The following is a 26,355-nucleotide window of genomic DNA, read 5'->3' as shown; positions in this document are numbered from 1 at the left end:
AACAAAATACTAGCTAACCAAATCCAACAACATATCAACATGATAATCCACCATGATCAAGTGGGTTTCATACCAGGGATGCAGGGATAGTTTAACATACACAAGTCAATAAATGTGATGCACCACATAAACAGAATTAAAAACAAAAATCACACCATCATCTCAATAGACACAGAAAAAGCATTTGACAAAATCCAGCATCACTTTGTGATTAAAACCCTCAGCAAAACTGACATAGAAGGGACATACCTTAAGGTAATAAAAGCCATCTATGACAAACTTACAGCCAACATTATACTGAATGGGGGGAAGTTTAAAGCATTCCCCCTAAGACCTGGAATAAGACAAGGACGCCCACTCTCACCACTTGTATTCAACATAGTACTGGAAGTCCTAGCCAGAGCAATCAGACAAGAGAAAGAAATAAAGGGCACACAAATTGGTAAAGAAGAAATCAAACTGTCACTGTTTGCTAATGATATGATCATATACCTAGAAAACCCTAAAGACTCATCCAACAAGAACCTAGATCTGATAAATGAATTCAGTAAAGTTTAAGGATATAAAACCAATGTACACAATTTAATAGCACCGCTATACACCAACAGCAACCAAGCTGAGAATCAGAACAAGAACTCAACCCCTTTTACAATTGCTGTAAAAAATAAGTAAAAAATACTTAGGAATATACCAAGGAGGCGAAAGACCTCTACGAGGAAAACTACAAAATGCTACTGAAAGAAATCATAGATGGCACAAACAAATGGAAACACATCACATGCTCATGGATGAGTAGAATCAATATTGTGAAAATGACCATACTGCCAAATTCAATGCAATTCCCATCAAAATACCATCATCATTCTTCACAGAACTAGAAAAAGCAATCCTAAAATTCATATGGGACAAAAAAAAAAAACAAAAAAAAATCTGGAGGCATCACATTACCCAACTTCAAGCTATACTATAAGCGTATAGTCACCAAAACAGTATGGTACTGGTAAAAAAAATAGGCACATAGACCAACAGAACAGAATAGAGAACTCAGAAATAAAGTCGAATACAGCCCAGCTGATCTTTGACAAAGCAAACAAAAACATAAAGTGGGGAAAGGACACCCTATTCAACAAATGATGCTGGGATAATTGGCAAGCCACATGTAGAAGAAGGAAACTGGATGCTCATCTCTCACCTTATGCAAAAATCAACTCAAGATGGATCAAGGACTTAAATCTAAGACCTGAAACCATAAATATTCTAGAAGATAACACTGGAAAAAACCCTGCTAGACATTAGCTTAAGCAAAGACTTCATGACCAAGAACCCTAAAACAAATGCATCAAAGATAAATAGATGGTACTTAAGTAAACTAAAAGAAATAATCAGCAGAGTACACAGACAACCCACAGAGTGGGAGAAAATCTTTACAATCTATACTTCCAACAAAGGACTGATATCCGGAATCTATAAGCAACTCAATTCAGCAAGAAAAAATAAACAAATAATCCCATCAAAAAGTGGACTAAGGACATGAAGAAACAATTGTCAAAAGAAGATGCACAAATGGCCAACAAACATGAAAACATGCTCAACATCACTAGTGATCAGGGAACTGCAAATCAAAACCACAGTGCGATACCACTGTAGTCCTGCAAGAATGGCCATAATTTAAAAATAAATAATGTTGCTGTGGATGTGGTGAAAAGGAAACCGTTTTACATTGCTGATGGGAATGTGAACTAGTACAACCACTATGGAAAACAGTGTGGTGATTTCTTAAAGAACCAAAAGTAGATCTACCATTTGATCCAGCAATCCCACTACTGTATATTTTCCCAAAAGAAAAGAAGTCATTTTATTAAAAAAAAAAGACACTTGCACATGCATGTTTATAGCCATACAATTTGCAATTGCAAAAATATGGAACCAGTCCAAATGTCCATTCAACAATGAGTGGATAAAGAAAATGTGGAATATATATATACCATGGAATGCTACTCAGCCATAAAAAGGAATAAAATAATGGCATTCACGGCAACCTGGATGGAGTTGGAGACCATAATTCTAAGTGAAGTAACTCAGGAATGGAAAACCAAACATTACATATTCTCACTTAGAAATTGGAGTGAAATTATGAGGACAGAGGCATAACGATGATACAGTGCACTTTGGTAACTCAGGGGAAAGGGTGGGAGTGAGGGTGAGGGATAAAATACTACACATTGGGTAGTCTACTGCACTGCTCCGGGGGTAGCAGCAACAGTGTACACTGCTTGGGTGATGGATGCACCAAAATCTCAGAAATCACCACTAAAGCACTTATTCATGTAACCAAACACCACCTGTTCCCCAAAAAAACTATTGAAATTTTAAAAATACCATTATGGTAACTGAAGCCGTTTGTTTCTCTTATTTTTTAGTCATTGGATTTTGAATTCTGGTGTGCTGGAAAATTCTTTAAAATCAAATACCAGATGGTGTGTAATAAAAATTGTAGAGATTATCTGAAGCTCCAGATAATGTTACCGTTCTCCGGAGAGAATTTACTTTTGTTTCTAGTGGGCAGTTGAGGTAGAGGAAGTTCATCTTAATTCCCTATCTGGGATCAAGCTGATTTACAGCTGGGTTCAGACTTTACGAAGGCTAATGTATGTCTTGTTTGGTCTGACTCTCTAGACTCTAGCTCTTAAATGCCCCAATTTAAAGTCCAGGGTGTTTATCAGGGCCCTCTCTGGCCCTGGTCTTATTTTTGTCCCTCACACCCCATGAGGCCACCTACAGCTCAGCGTCTTAGTCTCTAGGCTGCCACTCACAATCAGCCAATGTCTGGAGGAGAAGTCATGCTGAATATTGCATCACCCTGGTGCTTGTCTTCTGCCTAGACTTGTGCACCACCCGCCTCACGGTTTTACCACCTCAGTAGCTCTTCAGTCCTTTTGAGTATATATTTTTATAAATATAAAATATCTATTTTTTAATCTAGTGTTCTTTTTTATCTTGGTAGGAGAGACATCAAATCTGATATAACTCTTTCCCTTTAGAAGAATAGGGAAGGAGGAGATGTAGGGAACAGAGGAAACTGAGGCTACTGTGCCTTAAAACCCTGTTTTGGCCTGTCCATGTAGAACAATCACAGCTGTCTCACCGTCCCTGTCACCTGGGGCCTTCCCTGTTCTCCCGTCAGCACGCGGGGCTGCTAACATCCCAGCAGGATGACGCGAGAGCCTCATGAGCTTGATGCACCCAGCTCACACCTTCTCACGATTCCGATCTCAGCCTAAAGGCCCCTCCTGGGAGCTGCCACCTTGGACCCGTCTCCAAAGCAGCTCTGTCCTCGCACCCTCCCTCACACATTGACTCTACCATGCTCTGAAATTCTCTCTTATTTACTGTTTACTTCTTTATTGTCACCTTGCCCCACCTCAGCCTCATATCAGCACCCGCCCCCCGACCACCAGCCTCTTGGGACTCAAGTGTTCTGGTAAGAGGGGGACAGGACCGTGGCTCATCTCAACACTTAGACATCATCTCCAGCATCTCCTTCACCGACAGCAAGGGGCCAACCCTCAGTGCCAGGTGCGCCACCTCCACTGTTTCCCCGAAGTCTGCCCACTCCCCGGGTGGGACAGCTCCTGCGGCACTGAATCCCATCCCAGAATATGCTTATTACAAATTCTAATCACCTGTGTTCAGGTCTCCCTCCCCAAAGAGACCACGGGGGCAGGCACCAGCCTTTTCTATTCTTCATTCAGTGTTCATGCCTGTCTCCCTCACCTGATGAGGCGAGGAGGAATGTTTCTGCTCACTAGTTCTTCCCCCCCACTCCCGCCCCCGTGGGCCGCAGAGCACCTGACACCAGCCAGAGGTTCCCGTGGCTCCAGGCTTCCCGCCCTGCTACCAGCCAACTTCTGAGCCTTGTCTCTGAGCCAGACCCGTGCTCGGTGTGTACGTGGAGTGCGTCATTCCACCCTTACGACCTAGGAGACAGGGACTGCCATTCTGTGAGCCAGGAGCCGTGAGCCTCATTTTACAGCTAAGAAGGACCAGGCACAGGAGAGGTTAAGTCCCTCAGCCAAAGTCACTGCAGGGAAGTCCCGGGGCAGGGACTCAAACCCAGGCTGTGTGTGGCTGCGGCACCCACACCCGGAGCCCCTGTTCGCGAGCGCGCCTATCACAGCATCCATGACGCTGTGTGTGGCTGTTTCTCTCTTTCCCTCCCCCGAGCCTCTCCTGAAATGCAGGACGGCTGATTGGAAGGAGGGCGCCTTTGTCTTGCTCAGCTGACATCGTCCAGCAGGTGGCAGTCACAGCTCCCGGAGAAAGTCGTCCCCTTTCATTCCCCGCTTCCCCTTTAAGAAGCAAACCCTTTTTTTCCCCCGACGCCGCCTCCCTGAATTTTTATTATTACCAAGAAATGAAGTGAGTAGCCTCAATTCAAAACACGGCTCCCTGCCTGAGCTTTTTGAAAACAGCACTTGGAGAAGGTACGTCTCCAACCCCTTTGAGCCGCGGCGCAAGCGGACCTTGCGGGTGCTTGGGGATGCGCAGCCCGGGAGCCCAGGATCCATGACGGGAGCTGGAATTTCAGCCCACAAATGAGGTGACTGGCTCCTCCCTCGCGACCCCTCATCAGACAGCTGCAGGAGCCCAGAGTTAACCAAACGGTGCATATTCCTAGTCATGAAATGCATTTGGCCAGCAGCAGGTCTGGGACAAATGGTCGTCTGAGGACACCTCGGGGATGGCTGTCAGGAAAGGGCCTTCCCGCCTCATCTGCCTGAAATGCTGTTCCTTCACCCTCCGCTGGTTCTGCCACGGCTTCTGGCAGCTTCCAGTGTGTCCCCAAGAGTGGAAAGGGGACTGATTCCGGGGGGGTGGGGAGCTGGAACACACCTTGCTCCTAAGTCTCCCAGCTTGCAAACTGCTAACCCCAGGACTGCTCTGTGAAGGAAGGAGCCCCAGGCCAATTCCATGGGTTGAGGGGAAGAGAGATTTCCTTTCTTATAATAAAGAAATTGAGGGCCGGGCGCGGTGGCTCACGCCTCTAAATCCCGGCGCTCTGGGAGACCGAGGCAGGCGGATCACCTGAGGTCAAGGATTCGAGACCAGCCTGGCCAACATGGCGAAACTACGTCTCAACTAAAAATATAAAAATTAGCCAGGCGTGGTGGCACACGCCTGTAATCCCACCTGCTCAGGAGCCTGGGGCGGGAGAATCGCTTGAACCTAGGCGGCAGAGGTTGCAGTGACCCGAGATGGCGCCACTGCATTCCAACCTGGGCGACAGAGCAAGGCTCCATCTCAAAACAAAAACAAAAAAAACCCAGAAATTGTGATATATTTTAAATGTGTATGTTAAACAAATAAATAAATGCTATTAAGCCTCAAAGTACAATGTAACATCATTGTGCTCTTCTTGAGGATTAGGGGAAGACCGGATTCTTTGTGGGTTACCGGAGAAGGTGTGATAATGGTACCGCGTTTAAAGGTGTTCAGGGCTCAATTCTATGACACTAGGCAGTGGAGCTCTATGGCTATTGTTTAATGCAGATAATGTCAGCTGTCTCCATTTTCAGTCCTTTGTAATGAAAAGACTCTGGGCCCACGAGACCTGGCTCAACCCTGAAGCAATGGGAGGGCCCCACCCCTACGGGGAACTGAGATACAATTCTCTAGACCTGGTAGCCGGAAAACTGAGTGTTTCCTCCCTCCCCCTGCTGCCTCCACACCACTAAACCAACACAGACACACACCTTGGCTCCTGGGTTTTGCGCCCAGTCTCTAAATTAATTAAATTGCCTGCATCATCACTTCTATCTCATTTTCCTTCCAGAACCGCCCGCCGCCTCCGCCAAATTAGAGCAATGCTTGATCAGAATTAGAGTCTGTTTCATGCAACTCAGTGTGAATACCACTCCTTACTTGTTGAAGCAGGATCTCATACCCTTTCAGATAAGCAAAGAATTTCAATGAGACTTCAGAGGACAGGGAGGGAACTGGGGTAACAGTCTCCCTTTGTAATCGATACCTTCCTTTTGAAGGTTCTGTGTGTCTAGGCAGGATTAGAACTGGCCTTGTTTCCTTCCGACTTCATGAAGGTTTTGCCTTTGCTGAAGTGTTCCCAGGGAACGAGATGAGTAAGCGTTGTAAATCGTGTTTCCTCCCAAAATAGTAGGGCATGTGGGACTTTGCCAACTCTCAAGTCACGCGCACGTGTCTTCCTCACTGCCCACGTTCTCTCTGACAGGAAGAGCTAACTTGGCCCGGTTCTGCTGCCATCCCCCACTGACACCAGCGACACCAGCGCCACTGCTACCCCCTCCTAAGGGTTTCTCCTGCCCCACTCGGACTCCTTTACAATCTATTCTTCCCACAGTTGTCCCAGTGATCGCAAATCAGTCCTATCCCTCCCCTTGCAGCTACACTTCACTGACTCTCCCTCTATGTAATTAAAAATAAAATCTTAAGTCTCTACTGGGCTAACAAGGTCTTGTCTTGTGCAGCACCCCCCACCGCCACACACCACCCCCCCGCCCGCCCCTGACCTCTCTGAGCTCAGCTCCTGGCGCCCCCCTGGCTCACTGTGCCGGGGCCACACTGCTCTTCCCTGCACATTTATCAAGCTCAGTCTTGCCCCAGGACACTTGCACGTGCCATTTCCTCTGTCCAGAATACTTTCCCCTCACACTTCAGCACGGCTTGTGTTTTCTCATTATTCAGATCTGTTTAAATCTCACCTGTCAGGGAGGTCTCCTCTAATCCCCCAGTTAACATAGCCCCACTTCTTCCTAGTCTGCACTGTATTCGCTGTTTTAATTTCCTCAAGGCTTAGCACTAATATTTTCCTACTTACGTACGTGTTTACTTGGTAACCATCTGATGGGTTCCCTTTCCCAGGACATAAATGCCAAGGGAACAGGGACTTTGCTGGATTTGTCCCCACAACGTCCCCAGAGCCTGGGACAGTGCAGATACTTGTTGGATGAATGACTGAATGAATAAAGAAACTCCCTGATGCAATGCTCTTTTGCAGATCAACAACTTTGGGCAACAGTTATAAAGTTGGACATTCAGATGGGTGGTTCTATGCAGAACAGTAATGCCTTATCTTTTCAAGGCATTATTTCCTGAGATCTTCCCAATAACACCCATCACATTTCACTAAGGCCCCATTGCTGAAGCTGAAGTGACTCATCAAAATCAGACACAGCAACACACACACACACACACACATATACACACACACACACATACACACACACACATACACACACACACACACACACACATATCCCAGGGCTCAAATCCAGGCCTTTGTCTCCAGGACGCAAATGCCAAGAGGACAGAGCCTTTGCCTGTCTTGTCCCCACAGCATCCTCGGGGCCTAAGAATAACAAATATTGATTGAAGAAATAAATAGATGAATGAATGAGCAAACTCCTGAATGGAATTCTTTGCCTGGGACTAAGGCAAATTCTAGAAAACAGATTCCAGCCTCATCCGGCTGGTCTGCTCAGGCATAGAGAGGAGCCAGCCCTTCCTTTGCTTTTGTCTTCCCTGCCCCTAGGGCCTGGGTCAGGCAGGAGGCCCACCCACAACCCACTCAGGCTCTGTTCTCCTGGCCCCTGCACTCATTCTGACCAACCATGCTACTCTGAGGTCTGAAAGTTCACGGCTTTCTCAAGAACTGACTTCTATGGAGAAGCAGTAGCATGGAGCCCACTGGACAGCTTGTCAGAGATGTAGTCTCAGGCCCCCAGCGCTACTGACTCAGAACCTGTGTTTTGACAAGATCCCCAGGTGAACTTTTTGCCTATACTTCTCTGAGTGCTCCAAGCTACCTTTATCAGGTATTCTGAGCTCCATTTTCCTTGGGAAACATCCAGCCTTGGGGCCCCATAAGCTGTGGGCCTCTACTCCTGAAGCACAAAATTGCCCTCCTCTTAATGGCCATTTTGAAAGCCGGCCTAAGAAAGAGAGCTCACATAGGGATCCTGTTAGTCACTCATTCAGCAAACATTTAGTAAGCGCTTACCAGGAGCAAGGCACATGATGGGCCCTGAGGACACAGGCAAGCTGGAGAATATGTGTCTCCTCCCCCAAGAAAGGCAAACAAATGATAGGCAGTGCAAGTACACGTAGTATTTAGTGCTGAGTCAGAAGGGGTGCTTCTGATAACAAATAAAAAGTGATGACCAGGAGGACTTCAGAGAGACCCAGGAAGTCCTCTCAGAGGGAGGAGGTGGTGGTAACGTGCCAGCTGACTGCCAGCTGACTGCAGAAGGAGAAGCGAGGAGCAAGGAAAGGGGAGAGCAGGAGCAGGCAGACACTTTCCTAGGAGGCAGGTGAGAAGACCCTGCACCAGGGAAGGGGACCTACGCTCCCAGAACGGTGGCCCAGGCAGAGTGGCAGCCACCCACCCTCAAGAAGGAGCAATAGAAGGGCAGGTTTTGAGCCAGAGCCAGATATTGCAAAGCCTTGGGGCAGATTTTATTTCCAGGGCAATGAGACGCTGCGGGGGGTGTTTCGCAAGGCAAGGGCAGAGGCAGTCAGGTTTCTGTTCCACCCTGGCTGCAGGGGGTGGAGGCTGGAGGCCGCATCTCCATCTCTCTGAGAGTGAGGGGACTTTCCTTAGGTGCAACAATGGTCAGGTCTGGAGCAATAATGTTGATGATACTGGGGGCCCCTAATGATTATGACTGAAGCACATTTTTCATGAATACTTTGTTGAATCCTAACTTCAAACCAGTGATGAAGATATTATTTGTCCCTTCTAATGCATGGGAAAGCCGATTCTTAGAGGTCACGTAATGTGGTCAAGGTCACTGGGTCAGTCAGCGGTAGTCCAAGGATAGAAACCCCATTGGTGTCACCCCGAAGCCAAGCCCCTAACCACAATGCTTCCTGTCTTTGGCGTTTGAGCCCAGCTATGCCTAACTCCCAGACGCAAGTCAGGTCTACTATCCCACATGGTGTCTGGGCTCCCTCCACCCACCTTTTGCAGTTTATAAGGACAAAGGGGAAATAATCGCAGAACTAAAAATTCTGTTTCCTCAAAGGCAGTATCACTGAGTTATCGCTGAAGGACACAGGGCCTAATTTCCAACTCCTCTTCCCATCTCCTGATTCTTTCCCTAAAGGGAAAGATTTGGGGCTTATCCAAAGTTTCCAGAAGACCGGTCCCAGGACGCAGCCCCTCTGGAGTTTATGTCCAGTTTGGTAGCACACGTTCAACCCCCTCTGTTGCTGCTCATGACTCTCGGACATGGGAGGAATCCACCAGTTCCTAAGATGGAAAGAGGGGGACAGCGAGAGCCGGGCACTGCGGTAGCAGCAGGGCCTGGAGTCACAGAGCCTTCTCGGTCACCATGGCAACTGTTGTAGGCTGGATGGGGTGGGAGCCGGAGAATCCACAGGAGGAAAGGAACGTGGGAGAGGGGCATCCCGGGGTTCCTACTCCCTGCACTGGGCAGTGACCCTGCCACCCACCTCTGCCCTCAACTCAGCACTGGGACTGGCACTTTGTAAGTGGATAGATAATAGTAGCAAACCACAATGATGATGAGTTAACACTTACTGAGTGCTTACTCTGTACTAAACACAGTGCTATGTGCTACCAGAATCAGATGATGGACCCTGACTTCCAACCATTATGGAGCTCCACTCTCCATGTAGAATTCAAAGGAAAGAATATGACAAAACGTGTATAAGGAAAGCCAAGAAAAAATTCCAGTTTTTCCCCATTATGGGTGATAACTGTGCTAATGTAAAATTGCCCCACCCTGGGGAGAGCGATGAGGGTGTGATCAGGAGTGTGGAAGGCCTTAGATCCCTAGTTATGGGCCGTGTGTGTAGAGGGTGCTGTTGCCTTCTGGACACAAAATTGCATGCAGTAGTTAAATTCTGCTCCTCTCTCTTCTTGACCTCCTAATTCTCCCTACTCTCTCCCTTAAACTCCCCCTCCTCCCCCTCCGACATCCCTCACGGAGGGCTGCTGATCCTGACTTAAGTACCACACTTAGGAGACTAAATCTGATTTCCCAGGTGCATCCTCTCCAGCTTTAGAATTTCATGTTTGGTCTTTGTAGGAGTTGAACTTTGGGAAGGGGCAAAGAAAAAGGAAGTTGCTGATGACTGTATTTGACCATGGTCTTAACGTCTCCCTGAGAAGGGTGTTTGCTGCAAATCTAGGTTCAGAGATTCTAAGTTGATTCCTCCACGCTCTACAGCATCACATCTGCTCAAGAACAGCTGTTTAGGCTGCGGCAAGGATCAAAGCCATGCGTAATTCAAAGCTCCGGTGCGCTAAAAATGGCAGACACTGCCTCTCTTTACATGTATATGCATATATATACACACACACACACACACATATATATAAAATTAGGAATATAAATTCTCCGTAGAAATCTATTTTGATGCTTCTGACATCCGAATCCAAAAGCAAAACGTTCAAGTGCTGTTTTGAAATTCACAAGGACACATCCCTAAGTCTCTCCCCCATTCCTTTGGATTTCAGGACTATTTTTGTGAGATTACATAGACTGTGCAGATATCAAAGGATCAGATGCATGAGAGGAGGCTTGATTTTCTATATAGAGCATGTTGGTCAATTATAGTTCTATAGAAAAAAGTAAAACCCTTTCTTCTTGGTGGGATTTTTCTTTGCATCTAAAAAATATATATCTGAGATGTATGTATATCTATATACACATAGATATGTAGATACACATATAGAGACCCTGTCTCTACAAGAAATAAAAAATTAGCTGGGTGTGGTGATGCTCGTCTGTGGTCCCAGCTACTCAGGAAGCTAAGGTGGGAGGATCACTTAAGCCCAGGAGGTCAAAGCTGCAGTGAGCCATGACGGTACCACTGCACTCCAGCCTGGGTGACAAAGTGAGACCCTGTCTCAAAAAAATATACATATATATATTTTTAAATATATATAAATATATATATTTATATATATTTTGTAAATATATATAAATATATATATTTAATATATATTTTTAAATATAAAATATATATATCCCTCCATCCACCTATCTATCTATCTGTTCATCCATTTAGCAAGCTGGATAGCCTTCCTCGGCACCCATGTGATTTTGGTTAGTTGGGCCACATCTTAGTCCTTTGATTATTTGGGGATGGTATAACTACAGCACAGATTAGCTGTCACATTATTCCTTGGTGAGTTTTTAACCAATGCAGGGGGATAAATGAAATTTTAATAAAATTTCTCTTTAGGTTGGACATTTCTAAGGGCTGAGGTGAAACAGGCAGGACCTGTGTGCCTGGATTTGAATCCTGGCTTTGCAGATGAGTTAACATTTTTGAACCTTGGTCACCTTAAAATGAGATACTGTATAATGACAGTATCTATGACATAGGATTGTGGGAAGGTAGAAAGGAGATCCCTATATCAAATGCCTCGCACTTGGAAAGCACTCCACCAGTGTTGTAGTTATTATTATTATTATTATTTTGAGATGGTGTCTTGCTCTGTCACCCAGGCTAGAGTGCAGTGGTGCGATCTCAGCTCACTGCAACCTCTGCCTCCTGGGTTCAAGAGATTCTCCTGCCTCAGCCTCCTGAGTAGCTGGGATTATAGGTGTATGCCACCACCCCCAGCTAATTTTTCATTTTTAGTAGACACGGGGTTTCACCATGTTGATCAGGCTGGTCTCGAACTCCTAACCTCGTGATCCACCCACCTTGGCCTCTCAAAGTGCTGGGATTACAGGTGTGAGCCATTGTCCCCAGCCTTATTATTATTATTATTATTATTATTCTCACTCCTAAAATCGTGTTTCTGGAATTCTTGGGTTTACAATACTAGAGAAAAGGGCCCTCCTTTTTCTTTGTTTCCTACCCCAAACTGATGCGTCTCTCTTGGTGGTTGGATCAAAGAGAAAGAATATGTACTAAGAAGCCTGTACTGTACTTCGTCAAAGTGAATAGAAATGTCATTTCAACTACCTTGTCCCTACTCCTAAAATGTCATACCCAGTTCTGGCCTCTGAGCCATACTCACGGGCTTAATGGAGGCCAGTAAGGCAGACAAGAACTGCAGAGGTAGGCCTGAGGCATCTGAGCCTCACAGAGCTCAAGGGCTTCCCTCTGGCCTCCTTATCCGCCTTCCTACTAACTAATTACACGACCTCGAGCAACTCTCTTAGCTGAGAGGAAATGGCCACATTTTAGGACCCCCAATCAAAACTCACATTTGCTCTTACAAAGTTTTTTATATTTTAAATTAGAGACAGGGTCTTGCCATGCTGCCCAAACTCGTCTAGAACTCCTAGCCTCAAGGGATCCTCCCACCTTCCAAAGTTCTGGGATTACAGGCATGAGTCATTGTTCTCAGCCATTGTACAACTTTTGAGGTTTTTTTTGGTTTTCTTTTGTGGTGTTTTTGTTTTAGTTTTATCCCCCAAGACAGGGTCTCACTCTGTTGCTCAGGCTGGAGTGCCATGGTATGATCGTAGCTCACTGCAGCCTCAACCTGCAGCCTCAAGCGATCCTCCAGCAGCTGGAACTACAGGCGCACACCACCATGCCCAGCTACGTTTTTTGTTTGTTCGTTTGTTTTTTTGTAGAGACGTGGTTTTGCCATGTTGCCCAGGTTGGTCTTGAACTCCTGGGCTCAACTGATCCTCGCACCTAGGCCTCCTGGAGTGTTGGGATGACAGGCGTGAGCCACCGTGCCCGGCCATCTTACAACTTTTGTTTTATCATCCTATCTCTATACTTTCAAATATGACACTTACATCCAGATTAGGTTTAGGAATGAAACTTCTGTTTTAAAAACAAAACCCAACTTAGATAAAAAGCCCTGATCCTGTTCATTGCTAATCCAGCGGCAAGAAGGTTTAAAGGAGAAGATTTGAGATTAGTAGATGAGAATTGGGACCTAGGCACATCCCAGCCTTGGTCAAATCACCCACCTTCTCCATGAGACAGTTCTATGATCTGTTCAATACCTCATGGAAGTGTTATCCTTGCTAATGTATGTAAGGCCTGATATATAACAGGTGATCAGCATTTACTAGTTTCTTCTGAACCAAATCATTCCGTCATTGTAGTCAGGAGTGCTGAGAGTCACGTGATGGATGTGACTATTCCACATTCCCACCCCACCCCACCCCACCCCACCCTCCCCTCACCCCACCCTCCCCTCACTCCACCCTACCCTACCCTCACTCCACCCTACCCCACCCCACCTCACCCCACCCCACCCCACCCTCACCCCACCCCACGCAGCCTGCTGTTGGAACCAAACCTTCTATCACCAAACACGCAAGGGCCCACAGCACTTTTGCCCCAAACATGAAAGGGGAATTGTGCCTTTGAAGCGGCGTCGTTGTCTGGGGGAAATACCCGAGGTTCGTCATCTCACGCCAGGGAAATCAACAATGCGGACGTACAAGAAGTGAGTTTAACAGTGGAGGTTCGATAGGCAAAAGAGAATAGCTCGCTCTCTCACAAGCGAGAAGGGCTCCCGAGTGAAATGGGTGGGTTTTATACATGAGCTTGAGGAGGCGTGTCTGATTCACGTAGGGCCAGAGAGATTGGTCGGACCAGGTGTGACACTTGCATCAGGCACAAAGAAGCTGGCCATCCCACCCTAATCTTGTACTATGCAGATGGGGTCTCTGCCTGGCCAACGCCATGTTGCCTGCCTTTCTACCGCACACATAGCGACAAAGAAAAGGAAGAGGGAGCCTCGGCGTTGAACATGCCTGGCCCCCAGCTAGCCTTTTCCTGCTGGCACAGCTGCCGGCATTTACCTATGCCGGCTTCCAGCTTGCTTATTTATGTCTGCAGCTCGATTTTACAGGCTGCTCTTTGTTAGAAAAGAAACGATTTTGGGGCTGCGTTTTGTTAAAAGGGAAGCCTTACTGAGGACTCTCTTACCCTCACTCACCGCCTAAATAATTTCCTTTCAGCTCCGGTATCACCTTCATTCCTCCAAATAAGGAAGCGCCAGGTCTTTCCTGGATCCTACCTAAAACATTCTTTGCAGCCTCACATATTTATTTTACCACCACCCCTCCTGGTTCTTTTCCTGGGTAACTTATTTCACGAGTTTAAAATGCTCTATTGCCTTTGGTGGGTTCTGGGGAGTCACTCCTAGGTCTCACAGGGAGGTGAGAGAAGAGTTGAAAATAATCTCTTTAAAATGGTGACATTTGCTTGATCACATTGACATTTTTATGGTATCAAAGCCGGGCTTCCTGAAATAGAACTCCGATGAAAAGGATAAAGAAAGCTCCAGCTTAGCTGCTGGCATTTGCATGCACTGATTCACCACCTCCAGCCCAGCTACCCACAGGCAGTTTTTCCCTGACACTGAATCAAATTACACGCAATACTAAAGGCTGGAGGTTTGCTCACATTCTGATTTGGGATGCTGCTGTTCATTTTTAACTTCCCTGAGACAATGTGTACTTTTCCAACTCTGGTCACCACCCTGAATCACAATAAGACACTTTTTCCAGACAGCCAACAATGACACCCAACTTGACTAGAGAAAGATAACTCAAAATATCCTGAGAAGACTCAAGGCACGGCAAAATAAAATGAGAACGACTGAATTGGTATTGCTAGATAAGAGTTCCGAGTGAGGCGCAAATGTTCATTTTCTAAATTCTTAGAATTTATTCTAAGCCAGTGGCCCCTATTCTCAAGAGAATCGGTGGGTGAGGGGTGCTGAGGGAAGTTTGCAGAAGAAAAATTTGAAGGAGGATATAGGAATAATGAGAAAGGGAGACACAGCAGATCATAGAATGGCAGATTCAAAGCACGAGCTGCTTGTCTGAAGTGGCATTTGAGGCACTCATGAGAAACAAGGGCTGGTCTCAGCCAGGGAAAAGCATAATCAAAATAGCTTTATTGTGCAAAGTAGCTTTTCTTTTTCTTTCTTCTGGGATGGGAGTAGAGGGAGGACAGAATTAGGAGGATGCACTGGAACTAGGACAGGGGTTAGAAGCTAGGCAAATACCTAGAACTCCAGTAAAGTATGTGTGGGCAATGAAAACAGCTCTGAATGTGGCTCGCAAGTGGCAGGGCCAAGCACCCTTCCAGAACACATGTATGGATGCCAAAAAACAAAATGGGGTTTCAAAGCTTCTTGAAACATACTAAAATGTTACAGTGGTATATCCCAAAGTATGTTCCAGGGGATCCTGTGTTACCTGTAAACAGAATCTGTAGTCAGAGAAATTGGGGTAAGGGGGACACTTTCAACAAATAGGTTTCTGGTTGGGCGCAGTGGCTCACTCCTGTAATCCCAGCACTTTGGGAGGCCAAGGCAGGCAGATCACCCGAGGTCGGGAGTTTGAGACCTGCCTGACCAACATGGAGAAACCCTGTCTTTACTAAAAATACAATAATAATTAGCTGGGAATGGTGGTGTATGCCTGTAATTCCAGCCACTTGGGAGACTGAGGCAGGAGAATGGCTTGAACCCGGGAAGCAGAGGTTGCAGTGAGCCGAGATCACACCATTGAACTCCAGCCTGGGCAACAAGAGCAAAACTCCATCTCAAAAACAAAAACAAACAAACAAAAAAGGTTTCTTCATTGTAGAACTTCTCGAAGTCTTAATAAGCTAATGTGCAAATGTGCATTATTTTGACTTTGCAAGATACAAGGTGACCATTTTCTAAGTGTATGTAATGGTAAAACTTCTTATTTTTTGTCTTTTTCTTGTGGCAAGGACTATCCTAGTCCTCTGAAGATCACAGTCTGAAATATTAGAGTTTCATCTTGTTTATTATTTGGTTATTACACATTTCAGAAAATAATTACTCCTTAAAATTTCTAACTCACTTCATTGACACCTTCAATATTCTTCAATTTTTAAAATCAGAGATTACTTTCCCCATGACCTTTGATCAAACTGAGTGTTTCCCAAACTTTAAAAAAAAAAAAAAAATCCCTAGACAAATTACTTTCTGACCTAGCTATGGACACAAACCCATTACCAAAAGGGGTTATGAAATAACTTGATTGTTAAGAATGTGGTAGAGAATTTCCATTGTTTATTCATCTGGTTAGATAGTAAAAACAAAAGGTAAAAATAAAAAGAATTTTCCTTGTTGGGTAGGTTTAGGCAATCAGTGAATAAAGAAATATAGCCCAGGAAGCCTCTTACACCCTTTCCAGATGCACCATTCTGTGATTTAAAACACCCAACGCAATGCACCTATATAATTTCAAGATAGAGTTGTTATATCAAGCATCATTGATATCTCACTTACCTGAAATAAACATTTCCTAAAATAAATATGTTTGGGCTTTTTTTTTTTCTTAAAATAGTGAAACCATCCCAGAATGCCTAGGAATATTATAGACGTGGTCACCAAATGCCACCCATATCTCCAGTGTCCCATCCCTGGGGTTTCCTCAAGGCCCTTCATCGAATGCTCAACATAAGGTTTGGGAATTGCCGGATAAGAGAAAGAGGAAGTTGTCCAGCCTGCCCTTTCCCTCAGTAATCTCTACAGTTGGAAGAGCTGCATGTTGGGAAAGACAATTTAGAAGCAAAAGATCTCAGAGTCCATTTCTCTCAGGACAAGAACCTCTTCTAGTCTTGAGAATACTATACTCAAGAAAGAACAGATACCAAATTTGACAAAACAGGATATTCTCAGTGTTATATTTTGTTACAATAAATCCTTATGTTAAAAGTTTGGGAATGCAGTTTAAAATATAAACACTAACACATTACAGTACTTGGTAGTCCACATGATTAATGGGTCAAATCAAAGATAATATTTTCAATTGACATGCCATAGAGATGATAATCCCACACACCGTATCCTATGACACTAAAGTCTCGGGAGGAAATGGGAATTAGAAGTCAAAAGAGACGTGTTTTCAAGCCCTTTGGTAGTCTGGCCACAAATCAAGATTCATTGACAAAGACTCAAAACTGAACCTCCCGGATACGGACTTTCGTTATTAACTACACATTGGGTTTTTCACTTTTGTTGGGCATTTGGCCTTCAACTGACGACTGAATGCTGAGATCCTGGGCTTACAGCCCGTATACATATTGAAGGCTACAAATAAAAAGAACTCTGCGGGGCAGGCAGCAGGTGCACTAACAGTACAGGCCAAAGACACAACCACCCACTGACACTTATAGGCTTACATAAGAATGCACAGTGGCCACAGTACTTATATGACTGAAGATTTTTTCATATTGGTTTGTGCTGCATTAGCTCAACAGTATAGTCCTAATATTTTAAAATGTTAATATTCCCAATCAAGAAAGCATAATCTACTTGTGTTAAAAAGAAATAAGTATATTAAAAGAAATCTGAGTTAAAAGTTTTATTCATTCAACATCTCACATTACAAATATTTAAAAATTATATGCATACTGGTATAAATAGTCATTTGCAAACTATTTAATAACATTAATTTTCCACTAGCACTTCAACAAATGAATTCTTTTAAAAAAGGAACTGTGTTATATAACTTAAGAGTAGAACATACAAAAATAGGAACTTAACGTGAAAATGACTTTAATAAAAAATGAATTACCCTTATTTAAAATGCTATAATAAATACTACAACCTCCCCATACACAGTAAAAACTATATGGAAATTCAGCCAAGTAGTACAATTAACTGACATACTTAAATAACTTTTCCTTCTGATAATATGAGCAATACACTGGAAAAAAAAATTAGGGATTAGTAAAAACTAGACAACCACTTGCTAAAAGTTTCACTTCCAAAAAATATAACAAAAATCTGATGAAAATTATAAAAACTAATTATACTTTAAATTTTAAAAATATAAAAAATAAAACAGTTGAATACAATATTGTCCCGATTCTTACAATGCTATCAATCACAGTAGCTTTAAAATAATAAAATAAAGCAAATGACCAAAACCTCTTTTATTCCATTTTTAAAAATAATCTCAAATTTACATTAGTAGAAAGATTGATTTCTGATTCTTTTCTTTAGAAACACCAGCAAGAAAGAGGATTACTCTTAACAGTAGAAAATGACATTTTTAAATGTCTGCAATTAAAAACAAAGAATTACACTGCAAAGATCTTTCAAAAGTTTGAAATAAGTATTGCACATAACTTGAAGTTAACTTGCCACAATTCATCACATTCAAGTTTTAAATCACCTTTTAACAGAAGATTCAACTCTTCAAAACAAAAGGGGTGAATTATCAAGTCTTTCCAACAGCACTCTCATAAAATGCTAAATTCATTCACTGCAAGTTTTATTTTGCATTCTGCAGAGGTCTGTGTATGGAGAAGTATATATATTATACCAAAGCGCGGGGACCAGAGGGGAAAGGAGAGGGTTCCTTTACATAGAAAATAATCAGAAACACTTTATTTTACATTGCAAAAATAACCATGTAATTACTCTGTAACTACATTGTAAGTACATGGCTGGTGCCATGCTAGTGCGCTAGAACTACATGCTTGGTGAATTGAAGTGATGCCCTAAAATCTGTAAACTAATTACATGTTAATTATGTTTGAGTTACATGGTAACTCCCAACTACAATCCCATGTAATCTGAAGAACATGTAATCAATAAAGTTCAGAGTAATAGATAATCATTGTTTATGCCCTGTAAATTGAAGTGTAACCAAATAATCTGTAAACACGCTTGTCACACAATCACAAGTAAATATTAGTAGAATAACAATTTCTTACATTAATCATGCATACTAACATTACAGACCTGTCCCAAGGCAGGCTATTTTTTTTTTTTCCTTATATATAATTTAAAAGAGCAGACATCTCTGAATCAAACACTTAACATCAATTTATTAATATTAAAAATGGCTAAACATTCACCAAAAATGTCTGCGTTTTATGAATAATTTTAAAAACTTAGTAAGAAGCTGTAGACAATTTTGTTATTTTAAATTTCTACCCTATGCTTATGCATTTAGTTTTTTTTTTTTTTTTTTTAGGAACTACAGTGTTATCTGTCATTTTCATGCGAATTTTTTTTCATTAATTTGTGACTTTACATAGACTATTTCTTAAATTATAGGTACACCAATAGCTGGTGCTGGGGAAGGATGTTTAAGCAACATGCTTTCTCTTCTCTGCAGACTCTAAAATAGCATTGCCAGTGCACGACATTCATAATTTAAAATGTATGCAGAGCACTGAAATGTATAAAAAGCAGAATATAAGAAAATAAAATTTATTAAAATTATTTATATTAAAAAATGAAGTATATGAAGATCTCTCAGTAATAAAAGTACAAAAAGCTACTCTTTGCAATATGAAAAATTGAGGTATTGCATAAAGAGATATCCCGTCAGTGAAAAGTGTGCCTAAAAATGTTCACTGTTGGAAAAACAAGATATACAAAAGTAGTGCATAACAAATATACATTATGTGCATGACAAAATAAGTTAGCTACAAAAACACTGTACCGAAATTCAGCAGGTCATGTACAAAGGGAAAAATTATTATTCAAAGCTAGTTCTCAAACAGTGTTATTTCTTGTTAACTCATCACACCTGTTTACTGAGTAGGAACAGCACGATAGCACACCCCAAGCCACCTACAAGCATTTAAAAGAGTAAAAAGAGGCAAATGAACATTCCAATTAGAATCATGTAGTTCAGGAGAAAAGAAAAAAAAGTCCCTGACCAGCTACACAAGAGCACCCTCCATTCGCATGACTGCTTTCAATATTTGCAGGGAATTCTTTAAAAGCAGCTCCCTTTCTATGTTTGAATATTAGACAGCAAATGCCTCCATTTTGACCTTTGGAACTTAACAGGTATAGTTCATTAAAGCCTGTATTAAAAATAAAGGGCTGCTTTTCCTAAAGATCGTCCATAGGGGTCATAAGCCAGGTGGTTCCACAGCAGTGCTGGGGCAAGTCTTTGGTTTTGAAGGATCCAAGATGGTACTGTTAGGTAGCACAACTAGCAAGATTGCCATTCGATCATTTTATTTCATGTTTTGCCCACTGATAATAATCCTTTTAATGATGGATAGGGCATTTAATAAGAGAATGTCAATTAAAATAAAAGTTACTTCCATGACTAGGGCTTCAAGAGACTATTTTAAATTTACCCCTGAAGCATACTGTTCAACACATAACGCCTTTCAAAGCTAGAATTTTACTTATAATAAAGCATGCATTACTTGATGAAGTTGGCACTTCAAACACTGACTATGTCCCATGCTAAATTCTGAAACTGTATTGTTATTTTAGTTTATAGGAAGAGTAAGATAAACATACGTACCTTTGCACAGATTTACACAGTTACTTAGTTCAACAGTGCAAAACACTTTGCAACTACTTTTTTTAAACTTTTTTTTTTTTTCATTTTCTATGTTACAACTAAATTACAGGATACCCAAAGTAACTTTAAATCTAAAAGTAAGCCAATCAGCAGCCAAATTATATATTGGTTTTGTCTTCCAGTTTTGGCTACAAGTGTACTGTAACACAAAATCAAAAATTATATCCTTGAGGTATCTCTAGATCTGTTGTTTTTTAACGTCAAAATGGAGAGCAAAGGCTGACACCTGATGAGTGTTAGTAAATTAGGATATAGAGTTTATATATAAACATCAAAAATAAAATTTATACATTTGTTCTTCAGGAGAGGAAATGCTAGGTTTCCCACCAGTTGTCATTAATTCTAGCTTTGGTAGGTTTCCTGGGGCTTTGACCAGATAAGTAAATTAAATAAATAAGTGCACTCCTCTCAGTAGTAAATTTACCCAATTTTTACATTCTGAATTTTAAAAATTGTTTAAGAGAAAATAAACCTAGCTCTGCCTACTTTACTTTTTTTGTTGTTGTTGTTGTTTATTTTTTCTGATGTGGTGGTAATTTTTTGAGGGATAATGAAATTATGTTCAGCCTCAAAACCCTGAAAATTAATTATAATGCTGCTCAATCTTGCTTATGCATTTGTTTGCTCTAACATGCTCTTTCCATTAAAAATTGTTAACTTCCTCTATTGCTGTTAAAAAAATTAAAAAGGGATGGAAAAAAGAGAGAGACAAAAAAGATGAAAAAAAAAAAAAAAAAAAAAAGAAAAAGGCAAAAGCACTTCCCTGGGGGAAAAACTGTCAGATAGACCGATAGTGTTATTGTTGCATGGTTATTTTAATAAAAGTATTCTTATATGTTATATTATTAACAATAATTTAATTAAAAACCCAAAATACTCTATTGTTTCATTTCTCTTTTAATATTTCTCTCTCTCCTCTAAGAAAATGTTGCAGGAAGTTTGGATCCTCTTGGTCTCCAGCAAAACAAGAGAATAAAACTTCCATGCAATCCGATGGCAATACGAAAAAGGAGTTCATATTGTTTGCAGTGACACAAGAATCTACAAAACACCTATATTATAGGTCATTCTTTTCATTATACTATAGTTAAGTTACAGACTGCTACAAAAGGACATGCCAGCGTGAAGAGGTTGAGGAAGGGGTCAGAATTAACAGAAGAGTGCACTTATTCTGAGGCCTGAAAATGAGCACTGTAGTTATCCTTTAGTTCCAGCGGAATGAAATATGCCGAGGGCGGTCACCTCCTTCCTTCACCAGGGGCTTGTGGAATTCCCTGCCAGCGCGAGAATGGATAGCAGCCCAGCAATATTCACAGTAATACTGCAGACAGGTAACATTAGCACAGAAAAATGGAGCAAATTTTCCCCCACAACGGGCCCCCTGACATTCATCACACAGCTGATCATCCAAGACATATGGCTTAACTTCCACCTGCAATCAAAAATAGGAGTTTACATTTTTCAGTGACGAGACTAGCAATGCTTACCACACATGTACATTTCCACCCACTATTTGAATGAGTCTGTTACAAGGTGCCCAAAGAGGAAGGACCAATTATCCATTTACTGAAATATGGATAGTTCATCTTTTAAGAACCTAGTAAGGCTTTTATTATCTATCATTTTATATTTTTTCTTATTAAATAAACATCCTTCAAAGGAAAAAGGATTTCAGCAGACATCATGAAGTGAAGCCAACTGTTGAGACTAGAACGTTATGAGATTAAACCCACAGGAGATTTTTCATAGACACAAACCCTCATTTTAATTAGTGGATCTGGATTTTTGTCATATGTGGAATCATAATTTAAACAAAATCAACTAAGAGGATCCAAGTTCCACACAATTGCACTTCAATATTCAAGTTGGTGGGAAGACGCCTGACTACTGCGTCACAAGATTCTGAGCTGTCGTAAAGCCTGGCTCGTGGTTTCTATTTATAGTGTACACATGTTGGGTTATAATCACAAACCTGGAACTCTGTTAAAAAAAAAAAAAAGATGCAGCCATAGGATTCACAGTCTAAAACCCTGCTTTGTTCTTTCTCAGTAAGAATATGGTTCACCTGAGTCTAAAAGTCAGAGGTCAATTTCTAAAACTGGGCCTGTTCCAGCGTTCTGTCGGCCAACCTGTCATGTGAACCTTTCAAGCATTAACAGTCACCTGGTTATTAATTCATCAGCTAGAAAAGAGCTGGTTATTTTTAGTCTGGAGAGATTCATGGCTGAAACTCCCTTACAGCAGGCTGTCACCACCACTGGTGGCATCCAGCTCTGACAAGGAATCCCGACCAAGATTAGCCATGAACAAAAGGAGAAGAACAGGCAGTGAGTCATGAGTGTGCCTCTGTGCTCCAGCCTGGGTGACAGAGTGAGACCCTGCCTCTAAAAAAATATTTTTAAAAAAATAAAAGTACAAAAGAAGAAGAGTGCCATGAAGTCCAGGAAGAGCAGGCATAAGGACAGCACCGGGCTTCTGGCCTCCAGGCTGCTCCATAATGTCTACAGAGTGACAAGAACCCTGGGCAAAGGATTTCATTGCAGAGGAACACAAATTCAGTCTGAATTTCTAATGACCACCCCCACAGCTCTGAAACTTATGTTGGAATGAGGCAGTGAGATGTAGGTATTTTTTAGTGTGCATAAAAAACCAAGTAGGCCGGGAGTGGTGGGTGGCTCATACCTGTAATCCCAGCACTTTGGGAAACCGAGGCAGGCAGATCCATTGAGGTCAGGAGTTCGAAACCAGCCTGACCAACATGGTGAAACCCTGTCTCTACTAAAAATACAAAAATTTGGTGGGCATGGTGGTGTGTGCCTGTAATCCCATCTACTCGGAAGGCTAAGACAGGAGAATCACTTGAACCTGGAAGGCAGAGGTTGGAGTGAGTCGAGATTGTACCACTCCACTCCAGCCTGGGTGACGGAGAGAGACTCCATCTCAAAAAACAAACAAACAAAGTTGGTATGTTAACATACTAACCTTGTCCCTCCCCGATGCTTAGAATAGAATAGCTACTTTTCTCTTTAATATATTCACAGTTTGTAGGATGACCACCACTATCTTAAATTTTTTTACTGCCAATGAAGTAGACTACACATGACATGAAACATAAAAAGCAGAAACCACTACTGACTTGATCATTTTTACATCTTGAATTGAGAACAACACGATCAAATCAATCTATTTTAGCTTCCCTCATCAATAAAGGCTTTCTATGAAAAAAAATTGCCAGCTGGACCAAACATTGTGCCCAGTAATGTAGCTGATTACACATTCTGGTCTAAATTCCTATCTCACTACAAACTAAGTTTGCAGACTGGCGTTCAGTCCACAGGCCACACTTTGAGTAGTAAGGGCAAGTGATATAGTTCTATCTTCTAGGAAATAAACTCATGAGGACAGGAACTTCTTGCCCTAAGCACTAAAACATTTGTTGAATGCATGAAACACCAAGCTAAGAAATAAATCAGTGAGAGATGGCGGCTGTGGAAAAAGAAAAAAAAAAAAGAGAGAAATCTGTGAGTGCAATTCATTGAGAAATAGGGGCTTGCTGAGGTCTTCACTATGTCCCAGGATTAAAAAACAAACAAAAAAAGGGCAGGAAACCTCAAGGGCATTCCTGTTTGTATACCTGATATAACACAGTACAAAGGATTCCGTAAATATTTATTGAATGAATGACAAACTATGTGAATGAATGGATGCATGGATTGAGACTGAATGGAAGCTACAGTTTAGAGAAGATTAAATTAACTCAGGTAAATTATAGTGTTCTGATTAAGCTACTCAAAAAACTAAAAGATAAAAGAAATTCATAGGAAATTATTTCATGTATTATAGAGCATAACTAACTCTATAGGCAAAATTGTCAGCTGTCACTTTACTGTCATAAAATTCTCTCATTCTAATATTGGTAATCGCACATTTAGAGGACCATTTCTAGAATTTTCCAAAATGTAGTATAAGGCTTACCCGTTTATCTATCTCTCCATGCTGCAGCTGAACAAAGCGGGCACTGATAGCAGCTATGTAACTCTGTTGATTAGAGAATGCAACTCTCCCAGCTCCTTTTGGGTATTTTAGCTCAGGGTCAGTATCAATCCCAGCGTAGCACACACCTCCATATAGCCGATCCATTATCATCGCAAGCTCCACTAATTAAGAAAGGAGCAAAGAGGATATTTAAAATTAGGAAAATTCATCTGGCTCACCAACTGTTTCATCAAAAGCAATTCATCTGTACTCTCAGCTCACATCATTATAATAATTATTAAAATGAAACATTACTACAACCAGTCATCCATTGTGTTAAGCCTTAATCTGTTAATTGTGGGCAAGGGGTTGCTAGGTGTTTTCTAGTATGTTCTCTCTATTATTCTCACAACTCTATGAAGTAGGCAGTAATTTCCCGAGGAAATTGAGGCGCTGAGGGGCGATCCATCTGTCCAAGGTCACAGGTCATTAAGTGATAGTACTCCCATGTTTGCCTGCTCTATGCCATGTTGCTGCCATAGATTTACCAGTTAATAATAGATTGATTAATGTAATAATTACTTGAACACGAGAAAACTAACTGGTAGATTCTTTGGGAGCCCTCCTGGCTTATTTCCATTAAAACCCTTTCCCCCACAGTCGGTTCACCAATTTTTCATTTAAAAAATCCTTGAAGTAATGACTGCATTTTCTTCTTTATGAAGTGTTAAAATCATGCAGCTACATTCCTGTTCATGTTATGTTTCTTTTAATCTCATTTATGCTATTAAACCTCAAATTACTTGAAGTTAGGAATTTAATTTGTTCTGTAAGTACTACTCTAAAAATACGATGCATTGCTGAGAAGTCTATTATATCCCAGGGCTCAGTCAGTGGCTGCTGAGCAAATGAGGATGTGGGAAACAAATACTGACAATCTCAATACAGAGTCTATTCTTGAAGGGCTTTTTTTCTTTTCAGACAATGATGAGAGTAATAATTAGCATTATGCAGCACTAGACTAAGTACTTTGCACTGGTCATCTCATTCAACCCTCAAAATAACACTAGGAAACACTTTTCCTAGTGTTATTTCATCCTGGGGAGGAAAAGTGTTTCGTCCCTACCTGACAGAGGGGGAAACTGGGAATTAGAAAAGTCATGGAATTTGTCCAAGGTCACTTAACTATTAGAGCACATGAATTCAAACCCCGATACTTTGATTCTAGAACTCTCACTTTTGGATGTTAACTCAAATTCTTAGGAAAAATTTTTCCTGAAGATCTTTATATTTCTGTGCTATGGGATAGAGAGTTTGTTGTCTGTTTCATCATACCAGCTCGTAATGGCCGAGGAACACCACCAACAAATATAGTTTTTCGTGGGTCAAGTGGCTGTGAACCATCCATCACAAAGTCACTGTCACTGAGATTCCAAGGCCGAATCTGGACCTAGGGAATGTGCAAACCAAAACGTCTCATTCTCAATACAGACAATTCATGGGCAAAAAAGTTAAAAATTATTACAAATTATTTTATTTCTAAAAGCAATAATCCTATCATTACAAGTCAATAAAGCTGGGAAACTAGAAGATTTAAAAATCGTGTATCCCAACCCATCATTTTATTTTTAGGAATAAACTAAACCAAGGTGGAAAGTTCAATTTGATTCTCTATTATAAGCCAAATTACTTAACATGTCCAAAATTATTTGTAAGTTAAATCACTGTTTTTTAGCTTATTTGGGCCTTTAGTCTGTCCAGTGCCCCAGTATCTACATAATTTAAATGTTTAGCATGGTATCCAATGCCAATCAATATACAATGCTAAGTAAACTCGAATTGTGTGTACAATCAGTGTATGTCCAGGAAATGCAAACTACTCCTGATACTATCAAATCTGATGCATTATTTCAAAATGGTTTTGAAAGTAAAAATACTGATGATATTTGCAATATATTTTTTTATATGACAAATACTTCAGTGTATCCATTAGATTGGTCAATCAAGAATCATGTACCTCATTTAAAACTGTTCACATTTTCTAACTATCACA

At 41.7% G+C, this 26,355-nt stretch overlaps 1 protein-coding gene across 6 annotated transcripts in view; it reads right to left on the bottom strand.

The window, feature by feature from the left end:
- Positions 1 to 17,330: 17,330 nt before the first annotated feature.
- The window catches only part of CPEB4 (cytoplasmic polyadenylation element binding protein 4), a 71,587-nt gene continuing 62,562 nt past the window's right edge, over positions 17,331 to 26,355 (bottom strand). For all 6 annotated transcript variants that reach the window (XM_025388608.1, XM_025388610.1, XM_025388611.1 and 3 more), the window contains 3 exons: positions 25,638 to 25,752; positions 24,303 to 24,484; positions 17,331 to 21,759 (listed from right to left, as the gene is read on the bottom strand). In XM_025388608.1, the coding sequence (XP_025244393.1) occupies positions 21,532 to 21,759; positions 24,303 to 24,484; positions 25,638 to 25,752 (525 nt within the window). In that variant the 3' untranslated portion in view covers positions 17,331 to 21,531. The remainder of the gene's footprint in view (positions 21,760 to 24,302; positions 24,485 to 25,637; positions 25,753 to 26,355) is intronic.

The sequence above is a fragment of the Theropithecus gelada genome, chromosome 6, assembly GCF_003255815.1.
Source record: "Theropithecus gelada isolate Dixy chromosome 6, Tgel_1.0, whole genome shotgun sequence".
Taxonomy (NCBI): Eukaryota; Metazoa; Chordata; class Mammalia; order Primates; family Cercopithecidae; genus Theropithecus; species Theropithecus gelada.
Note: the sequence above shows the minus strand (reverse complement) of the source record. Positions and strands in the feature narration are given on the sequence as shown.